General features: G+C 38.4%; 1 protein-coding gene across 6 annotated transcripts in view; it reads left to right on the forward strand.

Annotated features, from left to right (window-relative positions):
- KLF3 (Kruppel like factor 3) overlaps positions 1 to 10841 on the forward strand; it is a 29986-nt gene that overhangs the window by 14200 nt on the left and 4945 nt on the right. For all 6 annotated transcript variants that reach the window (XM_032109540.1, XM_032109541.1, XM_032109543.1 and 3 more), the window contains 3 exons: positions 4634 to 5129; positions 6012 to 6162; positions 10478 to 10638. In XM_032109540.1, coding sequence (XP_031965431.1) covers positions 4634 to 5129; positions 6012 to 6162; positions 10478 to 10638 — 808 coding nt within the window. The remainder of the gene's footprint in view (positions 1 to 4633; positions 5130 to 6011; positions 6163 to 10477; positions 10639 to 10841) is intronic.

Genomic DNA, 10841 nt, shown 5'->3' on the forward strand with positions numbered 1-10841 from the left:
AGTCATCTGAGTCCTACCTAAAAGACTACCTATTTGCTGTGAGGACTTTTTAAACATTTGGAGAAATACTAGTTAGCATTTGGTGAAACAAGTTGCTTTTTTGTTTGAATTGGAATAAAGAGTTTTTAATCTGTGTAGCAGAATAGTAGAGAGAAGACTTGGTCAGGCACAAGAAGTATGATGCTGATTATGTGGGTCATTATGATTAGATTTATTGATAATACAGTACCTAAGTATTGCCAATACAGCATATAATATAATCAGGTCTAAAGGGTTATAATGTATATTTATAAGCAGGTTCAGCTAGAAATGTTTACAGTCTTTGGCCTTGCAGAATGCACAACTACAAAGGAACAAAGCACCTGTGGAAGTACTTCAGGGTTTTAACTTTGTATGTGACTGAATCTTGGCATTTTTACTCACCCATCCAAAAGTGAGTGTTCCAGTGTTTGCTGTGGGCATACTCTGCTGGCCTCCCTCCTGGGAAGGGGAAATCTACCTGGAAGCTTCTCACAGTCTCAGGAGACCAGTTGTCCCAGTCTCCAGCAGCATTTCTACCCTTTTGCAGGCTGGTGTGCACCAAAATCAATCACAATGGTAATTGCTCCCCCATCAAAGAATGCATAAACTATATGAGCATGCAGACAGTTATTCCTCCAGTTTCCACCTGGTATTCTTAGGATTAGGTTACACCGATGGATGCTTGTTCTTTAAAATAGACTTGTTGGCCAGAAGCATTCTCAGAGATGTAAATTGCACAGGCTTTTCCTTTTTAGCATTCTTGCAATGGAAGAAAAGTTCATAGGCAATGACATTGTGATCACCCCTGACAAGTCTGCAGCACTGTAAACGCACTGATGCTGAGTGGTGGAATGTTTACAGTTTGTTGAAGCTGGGTGAACTTTGTACTGTAAACCAATAACAGGAGTTTTAACAGAAGTACTTAATATTTCTTACCTGTTTTTTCAAGAGGCGGGCTAAATTTTAAATTCATACAGTTGTGTAGCTTTTAAGATGTTTGGTGTAGCAGAATTTGGCAGATTATTTCAGAGTGGTGCTTGATAATGTCTCCTTGTGAAAGCTGCAGTCTTTTTGGAGGTGATAGGAGTGCATGTGAAATGTTTGGGCTATCTATATGCTTGACAGATTGACAAGAGGAAAAGCATGGTGATTCTTCTTTGGGATTTTTTTGTTTTAATTGGATGAGCCACATGGATATGACTCAAAATTAGTTCCTTTGATTTATTTTCTAGTTTCTTTTTAGCTTCACTACTCTGGGTTTTATTATGGACAAACAGCAAGGAAAGGGAAATTAATTGCTTGGTAAGGCCTGAAGAGGGAAAGTGATGATATCAAACATAGAAAGAGCTAGATGGGGACTATAAGGGGATATATGTTGAAATACAATCTCGCATCCTTATAATGATCTGCTGTCGTGACATACTGTTCTGCATAGGGATGTCTAGGAAAGCAGAAGTTACAGGAAAGTGGGAATTTGTTGGGGTTTTTTCAGTCCAAGTTTTTTCAGTCCAAGTCAGACCAAACTCATGCATATGCTGTTAATTCCCACAGAAGAAATTCAAGGAAAATGTATCACCTTAAATATTTTAGGCAAACAGAGCAACGATATCTAATTTTCCATTGTTCCACCAGAATACGTTGCATAAACTGTAGGACAGGTGAGAAAAGACTGCCCTTGTCAGCCGTGAACCATGCTCCTGCTTCCTGCACTTGATGGCATTTAGAAAACTAAACAGAAGTAAAAGTTGGGCTTTTTTTTGTTTGTTTCTTTGCTGTAGTTAATGCTTCCTATTTACTGAGAGAGATTGTGAAGTCATCCTTACTCTCCCATCCCATATTCCCCAAGGGGTACTGTCTGTTTCCCTGGCAAAGGAGGGAAAATAGACACCAAATTTGAAAGCAGTGTTTCACATCAACCTAATGGCAATTGCTGTATCCCAGGGAGCTAGAAACTGAAACTCTGCTATGCTAAAAGATACAGGAAGCTTAACTGCAGTGCCAGGATAGATCTGAGTGTGACTTACTCCAAATGAACAGGGTTTCCACAAGACTTCATTTGTAGGGAAGCAAAACTGTTTTTCACCAGTGTCTGATTCACAGCAGATACTCTCCTTTTCATTGTCCTAGCATCCTTCTCAACTTTTTCATTCTTTTTTTTCCCCAAACACATCATAATTTGTCACACCACATTTTTCTATGGCAACTTCATCTGCAGTTCAGATAGAGTAGCAGTTAAAACAGCAGAAGAAAGAAAAGTTTAGGAAAATTATTCAAAAACTGACAGAAAAAACAGCTGATATTAAGTCTGTGCTGGCTTAATTACAACAATGAAAACCTTCTATGGAAGATAATGTGAGGCATATGGGGTAAAATACCAAGTTCCTAAAATAATCACTTCTTTAAAACATCATTATTTTCTTCCTAATTCGTGGAAAGTATTATTTGCTTATCTAAATATATGTTACTTAATATTTCTACTTTAGAGTTTCTACTTTAGAGTTTAGTGTACAACATTTTAATAGTGGGGTATTTTTTTCAACACAGACACACACCTTTGAAGAGTTGAACGAGGATAACTTTATATAGAAAGGTTACAGGTAGAGATGCTTCGTTCTTAAATAGATTAATTCCTAGAGGTGTAAATTGCACAGGCTTTTTCCTTTTTAACATTCTTGCAGTGGAAGAAAAGTTCATAGGGAATGACATTGTGATCATCCCTGACAAGTCTGCAGCACTGTAAAATGCACTGATGCTTAATGGTGGAATGTTTACAGCTTGTTGAAGCTGGGTGAACTTTGTACTGTAAACCAATAACAGGAGTTTTAACAGAGGTATTTAATGGTTCTTACCTGTTAAAATTTAGATTTTTGGGCTATGCCCATAATTTGATCAGATTTAATTGACACTAAATGCTGTTAAATACTAAGTTATATCAATATTTAGTGGTCTACTTCACTTAGAATGCTAATAATTTCATTGCTTGGCTCAGCCGTGCTGGCAAGTCTACAGACAGCACTTCTTGCAATAATGGCATTTCATAAAATTCTGATGAGCCAATTACCATCAAGATGAATGTTTCTGTAGATGGAATTAGTAAGAATAGTCATAAAGTAAATATATAGCTTTCAGAGATTTAAATGTTTGAAGATTAATCACCATTGTGTGTGCTGCTTTATTTGAATGTTCTATAAACCGAGTGACTCAGCGTTGTTGTTTTATCACAGTGCTATGAATGCGGGAGGAAAATGTAATATTTTCTAAACTCAGTGTTTCAAACTGTAACTGAAAAGAAGAAAATTACATTTGTGTAATTTGCAAAAATACCTCCAATTAACATTGACATTTAAAATGAACTAAGTGTTCCCTCACAGGGAAGACAGAGGTAAGAAACCAGGAAGATTCTTCAGCCCAGGAAGAAAAATAATTGAAATGTTATGGAAATAATTTTATAAAAATACAGTAGTTTTATATTTCTGATCTGGTTTACTTTCTACCATTTTGAGCATTTTTCAAATCCCACTCATCAAAATATTTTGGTGCCAACGAATTAATTAGTTTCTTAATATTAGTTCACTTACCTAAAATCCAAAGATACCACTTTATTTCAAAAGGTTGACAACAGGACTAAAAATTTGTGTGCTTTGCATTTTCTGTGTCTCTCTGCTGCGTTGGAGCAGCACATCAGTCTCCACTGTGAGATAGCTGTTGGTAAACAACCTTAGTTTTCAACAGTTTTTAAATGCAGTATCAATCTGGATATTTGTTTAATGATACTGCACTCTGCAGTGAATGTTAATACTTTGTGGTTTACAAAAATCACCATATATATGTGTGTTACTTACATAATAGATATATATGTAAAAATTGTTACTAAAATGTGGAGATCATCACATAGGTCAAGATTAGCTTTGGGGTTTATATTTTAATGGGAGCTGCTAGCTACCACTAACAGGAATATTCTTCCAACACACCAAAAGTTTATCCTTGTACTCATCTTCCAAAACTATAGACTGGCTAGTTAGCTGCTTTATATCTCAAAAAATTGTTTGGAAAGGTTTAGATTTTACCTTTTGCACTTTTGAGTTTCTCACCCATTACTTACATAATTCAGCTGTGTATTTTATATTGATTGTACGGTTCAGATACTTAATTTCTTGCTTTAGTGATGATTGTTTTTCAATTACTTTAGCAGTTGATTGGGACCCATTACTTGCAGTTGTAAGCCCAGTTGAACTCCCCTCTTGCCAGAATTGATGATTCTCAGTATATAGTTACATGCTTGCCATAGCAGATGTATCTCCCGGGTCAGTTAAGAAATGTACTGCTTAATATGTGACAGCAATTTTAAAGGGAGGAAAGTAGTTGAATAAGCCTTGAAGATTTGTTTTCATAATCTGTTTTACATTGCTTCTGAAACAGTTAGTGAGTCAGAACTTGGAATCTGAGGCTTTATTTAACTCACTTTTATTTAGAAAGTACATTAAAGTGCTTTCTTGAAACTTTTTCATTTTGCCTCAGTTTTATTGGCCGCCTTTCTTTTTCAGCAGTAGCTGTGTGTATGGGTTGATTTATTATTTGATTTTCTGTATTTCTTTTCCACTCCTTCTGACAGTCATACCCATCCAATTACATGGACCAAATGAAGCCAAACAAATACGGCGTCATTTATTCTACACCAAGTATGTTGCACAATAAATTCTACTCAAACCCTGAAGGACTATCAAATGGAATCCAGATGGAGCCAGTAGACCTTACGGTAAATAAACGGAGTTCACCACCTTCAACTGGAAGTTCTCCTTCCCCACTAAAATTTCAGACTGTGCATAGGAGAAGTTCACCTGGATTGACTCTGTCCTCACCCAGCTCACCTCTCAGTAAATTCACACCGTCGCCCCCAGGAGTACCGCCTCTTTCTATGCCAGTAACAATCCCACCTGTAATGGCCGCTGCTCTTTCACGCCATGGACTGAGAAGCCCTGGGATACTCCCAGTTATACAGCCTGTTGTGGTCCAGCCAGTTCCTTTCATGTATGCTCCCCATCTCCAGCAGCCCATCATGGTGTCCACAGTTCTTGCAGATGAGATGGAAACTCCAAGTAGCATGCAAGGTTGGTGTTGTCAGAATTTCTTTTTATGCTGTCTCATCCTGACAAAATAACACAATACCCAAGCACTTGGTTTCTGTGGGTTGTGTGCATTTTAGGAAATGGAACATAATTCCTGTTCTTCTGAAATAAACAGGCATAGAATTTTTTGTGTAAATATTTTACCAGACTTCCAAGGTCATAGGATCACAGAATCAATTCGGTTGAAAAGGCCTCTGAGATCATTTAGTCCAGCCTGTGACCGAGCACCACCCTGTCAGCCAGACCATGGCACTGAGTGCCCCATCCAGTCTTTCTTGAGCACCTCCAGGGATGGTGACTCCATCACCTCCTTGGGAAGCCCATTCCAATGTCTAATCACCCTTTCTGGGAAGAAATTCTTCCCAATGTCCAAACTAAACCTCCCCTGGTGCACCTTAAAGCCATTTCCTCTTATCTTCTCTCTAGTTGTCTGTGAGAAGAGACTGACCCCTACCTGGCTACAGCCTCCTTTCAGGCAATTGTAGAGAGTGATACGGTCTCCTCTGAGCCTCCTTTTCTCCAGGCTAAACAACCCCAGCTCCCTCAGCTGCTCCTCACAAGACTTGTGCTCCAGACCCTTAACCAGCTTCATTGCTCTTTTGTATCTACATAAACTATTTATTTACCGAGATTTGGACTGATAAAAACATCAGACTGATGAAAATTAATAGAAATGTTTTGAATCATAGTTCATCAGGAGATAACTAAAACTGAAAGATTTTTTATTTAGTATAAATTGTCACGGTGAATATAGAACTGATGAGTTTCTCTTTTTAACTAGAGATTTTTATGTATATTTTTTATTTCCATAACTCTTCATATTTTTTATGTGTTGTCTCACCTCTCCTACCCTCTCCTGTACAGTGCCTGTCATTGAGTCTTATGAGAAGCCCATAGTGAAGAAAACAATCAAAGTAGAGCCAGGAAGTGAACCATCGAAGACTGACTTCTATCCTGAACAAATGTCCCCTCCAATAATCACCTCGTTGTCTCCTCAGCAAGTAATGTTGCAAGAGTAAGTAGCTAACTTAACAAGATCAGCAGAAGATAGGAAAGCAGTTCACTACAGCAGTTACCAGTTTTGAGGAGTGGGAAGGATTGTTGCTATGCTTTAGAACATGTGATAAAATACAGGAAAATGTTCATCCCTCCCACCACTGCCACTGTGAAATGTGATCTCAGCTTTCCTTTCACCCTTCTTCAGCAATACAGGACTTGATCTATATTTATACATTGCAATAGATCTGCCATTTATATAATGCATTTCTAAAGTGTTGATAGGTCCCAATTCTAAAATTTACTGAAAGTAGGACTCCCAGCAAGCCAGTGATAACTTACTTACGTAAAACCAGCAGCAAAATTCAAAGAAACTTAAAAGAAGTTCATACTGATCTCTCTATTCATGTTACTTGAAATATCTTTCTTCAAAATGAGTGTTGTGACTTTCTCTTCTTGGAGGACCTTTTTTTTTCATAAATTTTGCCTGTTTGGTGGGAAGAACCTCTTCAGGTTTACAAGTTCTGTGTATATCCAGTGAAATTGCATTTTTACCTGAGGCCACTGTTTCTGTGGGTGATTTTTTGGCAGCTGAAGTAGTTTCTGAAGCTTCCTTTCCTCACAGCCACTTGTTTCCATCCCAGTATTAACTCATTGTGCTGGTATAGCTGTTACTGGGGTCACTGCATGAACTGGATCACAGATCTAATGGGTTTAAAACAGTGTTGTTTGCAGAAGGCAGGACAAGGGCTAGAAGAAGAAATTTGGTCTGGGGCATAAACCTTTTAATTGAAAACATTAAAAAAAATTCTCAAGAAAGTACCTGAGAAGCCATGACCACCCTTCCGCTTCCTGTTTGCCTAGGGAAAATCCTGTCAACTTACTAAATGACCCGGAGCCTGGCTCATCTTTCAGCGGCTCTGGGTAGGCATGCAGGCTGCCAGCATGGCTGTAGCAGGAGCTGAAGTTGGGAGCTGAGCAGGGCTCACAGCACAGAACCTCAGAATCCATTTCTGCACTTTCCTCCTGCTCACTGTCACCCTTGAGGTGGTTGTGTTTGACCTCACCTCATAGAGCAGGGAAAGAGGGCTTCAAACCAGACTCTCAAAACCCAGCGTGAGTATGGTTCAGAAAGAGAAAGAAAAGCATAGGATGGGTGGTCTCCTGTATTTCCTCCAGAAAGCTGCCTTCCTCCTGCTCATGGCCATTGGGTTCAAAGGCACACCACAGCTCCCGGGCTGACTACATTCCACAACAGCCTTCTTGTGGGCACCCCTCCTTGTCTTCAAACAGCTCAGATGCAGCTTCTAGACTGCAGGCTCTTTGCACTTAGTTGCCAGTTAGCTTTTATAAAATATATGCTGTTTATTTTAAATAAGCTTACACGTTTTATTGTAATAAACATAGTAAACATGTGTGTTTACTAGTTGGTAACTCACCTTCCATAATGGACATGCCACACAAGGGAGTGAGGTCTTTATGTAGCTGGAACTAACTACTGCTAGGTCAGGACTATCAAATGGTTCCGTTTATTTTTTGTCTTTGTTAAGTCTCTTTAACAAGAGCAAACCAGTAAGTGCTGTTCCTGGCTGGTACCACACCCTTCCTCCAGGGCTGAGACTTCTGCAGACTTGTCACCTGCATTAGTGATTTGCATTATTTATTTCCCAGCGGGTTTAGTTTACCCAGGAAACCCATGCACTGAGCAAAGAATATAAAATTTGGTATAATGTGTAGATAGCTTTGTTACAGAAAACATTTGTATAGTCCATGTTTCCAAAGCATCTCCTCTGCTTGCCCATGCAGAGTGTTATGTTCATGGAGACTCCGTTCTCTTATCATAACAGCTTAAATTGCTTTGTAGCTGTCCTGTGGAGCTCTAGTTCTTGTTCCTAGAGCCAGCCCTTTCAAGTTCTGCTGTATCCAAAACAAGAAGTTTATAAATTGTATTTCTTATCATTAAAAAAAATACGTAGGCAACTCACACAAGTTAAAAGATGAGATACTTAAACCTTTATTTAAAAAAAATTATGTTTTCTCACAGCTTTATGAACTATAGTTGGGCAATGATGTTTTTATCATTTTTCTTTGGTTCCAAGTGCCCAGAGTGTACTATGCAGACACACAAGCTGAAAGGGGCATATTAAAGGGGCATAGGAAACCTTTAGTCTCACTGAAGTGACTTACTTAAGACTTTTAAGTGACTTATTTTGCTTTAGTGTTAGCTTTTGGCTGTATATATATATAAATAATGTTGGTGGCATTTCTGTAGGGATGGCTGGACTTTCTAGTATGTCTGATAATCAATGTAACTGTGCAGTTACTTCTAAAGTCAAACTTGAGGTAATAACCTGGCAAAATGTAAGGAGCCTCATTAACGTATTTTCGTGCAAGTTTCAAAGTCTAATTCATGCTGCCAACATAGTGTGGTCTGTGGTAAAGAAGAAAAAGCTGTTGAAGTTTTAACATTTTTGGAAAATACTCTTACCTATTGAAGAGTAGCACTTAAATTGGTAGACTTACATGAGCTTACATGTGGTTGTAGAAGAGGGAATGAAAGAATTAGGGCTGTGCTTTTATTATTGGCAATTACTTAATATTTACCTCTGAATTTGACACCACCCTAACCATTTTTTTAAACTGCCACACCCTAACTGATAATTGATAACATTCTGTTGTATTGGCAGCCACCTCTTCCCTAAGGGGAAGAAGAGACATTCTCAGTGCTTTTTCCAGACACTTGTAGATTGAAAATGTAAATCACAAATGGTGTATGGCCAATACCCTTTTTCTCCCTCTTCCCAGATGCTACCATGTCCAGGACTAGCCTCCACACATAATGATTTAAACCATGTTTGTTCACTGTCCTAAGCCAGAGCTTCTCCAAAAAGACTGGTATGCAACTGCATTAAAATTGAGCATTGCTTTAGAGAGCCATTTCTTTGGAAGCTAGAAGCCTGCCTTCTTAATTAAGAGTGTGTCCATCTCTGTCTAGCATCACCATCTGGGGTGTCCTGCCATTATAATATTTTTAGCTAGATTAGATGTGTACTTGAAGAGTACATCATTCAACAGTCACAGAACCACCCAAGAAAGAGAATTTGGCTCCCAATTTCAAGCTTGTAATTCTTAATAAAAGAATCAATAACAGAATTCAACTTTACCCACATTGGTAATCCCCATCCTGCTGCTGTGGAGTCATAGAAAAATCTCTTCTTCTTAAACCATGCACAGGATTTTCTGTCTTTAGAATATGGCCTCTATTTTGCTGAGAGAAGTAGGTATTCAATGTTTCTGAAAATCAGGCCCTAAAGGAACTTGGGAGTAACTAACTAATAGAACCCAGTGTTGCAAAACATAAGGTGATTGGTAAAAACATGTGAAATACATTAACTTACAAAAGACGGGAGTTCTAGAAAGCTCCTTTCTGTTGCATGGAGGAGCTGGTTTTGCCACAAGGAATGCTAATATCTGAACATTATACTCTACACACACCTTTTTGACAAACATACCTTTTCTAACATTGATGTGGAAGAAAGAATCAAGGTTGTCCCCAGTTCTGCAGTAGGGGTGTCATTCAACAGTCAAGGACACTTCTTAAGAAGCTTGTGTATTTTTGCGTGCATGAGCATTATTATGGGTTTTTTTCTTGCAGAAGTCCATACGTAGTTCATATATGTCTTACCTGCACTGTACCTGTGGGCTTCTAGAGTGAAAAATTATGTTTATGAAGGTGGAGGGACAACTTCAGACATCCTGTGGGTGTGCCACACAGGCTAAGCTCTACTTTTAGGAATTGACGTCAGTGGTACAGGGAGGCCGCACCCTCCTGCCAGCACCAAACAGGAAATTCTTAATTACATTCTAAAGGAGTGGCTGGGACAATAAAGACTGAGTTCTGCTTTGAAACCCTGAAGACACAATTTCTTTAATAATATGGAATAGCTGTTTCCAATTACAAGCAAATTAGTTATATTTGAAGGAAAAAATATAGTGAACAAATATAAGAAAAGTTCGCTCAGGGTTTAAGAAATCTGGGTTTGACTGAAAAACAAGAAGTTGAAGGGGGTTTTTCCTCTGTAAGTTTTAAAAAAAAGCTAGGAAGTAGTAAAAATGGCTACATCATGCCACAAAGTGAGTAAACATTTAAAAATATTACTGCTAAAATACACAAAATTTGCTAAACCCTGTTGAATTTTTCGACATGCATGTAATGTTGTTCTTTCTGCCAAGAGACAGAGTGGTAGTGAATAAAAGGCTCTGTTATGAATCATATTAGCTGAGGTTTGCTGGGCTAAATCTTCTTCATTTTTAACATTAATCTGACTTTGCAGGAATCACCCTTCAGTTATAGTTCAGCCAGGAAAGAGACCTTTACCTGTGGAATCTCCAGACACACAAAGAAAACGCAGAATACATCGATGTGATTATGAAGGCTGCAACAAAGTCTACACTAAAAGCTCCCACCTGAAAGCTCACCGAAGAACTCATACAGGTTTGAGCATAGCTATGCTTCTCTTTCATCAAGTCTATGGTAAAATAGTAGGCTAAGCTTGTAATTTCTGCTAATGGCCAGGTGACCACAGGTGTAAATAACAAAATGACTGAAGGTAGATCTGGCATTGTTGTGGAAATAATTATAGGCTGAGCAAAAGACAGAGGACATAGTAGGAAAAACCTACAACAAGAGACTGTAAG

The sequence above is a fragment of the Corvus moneduloides genome, chromosome 5 (assembly GCF_009650955.1).
Source record: "Corvus moneduloides isolate bCorMon1 chromosome 5, bCorMon1.pri, whole genome shotgun sequence".
In the NCBI taxonomy this organism is placed as follows: domain Eukaryota; kingdom Metazoa; phylum Chordata; class Aves; order Passeriformes; family Corvidae; genus Corvus; species Corvus moneduloides.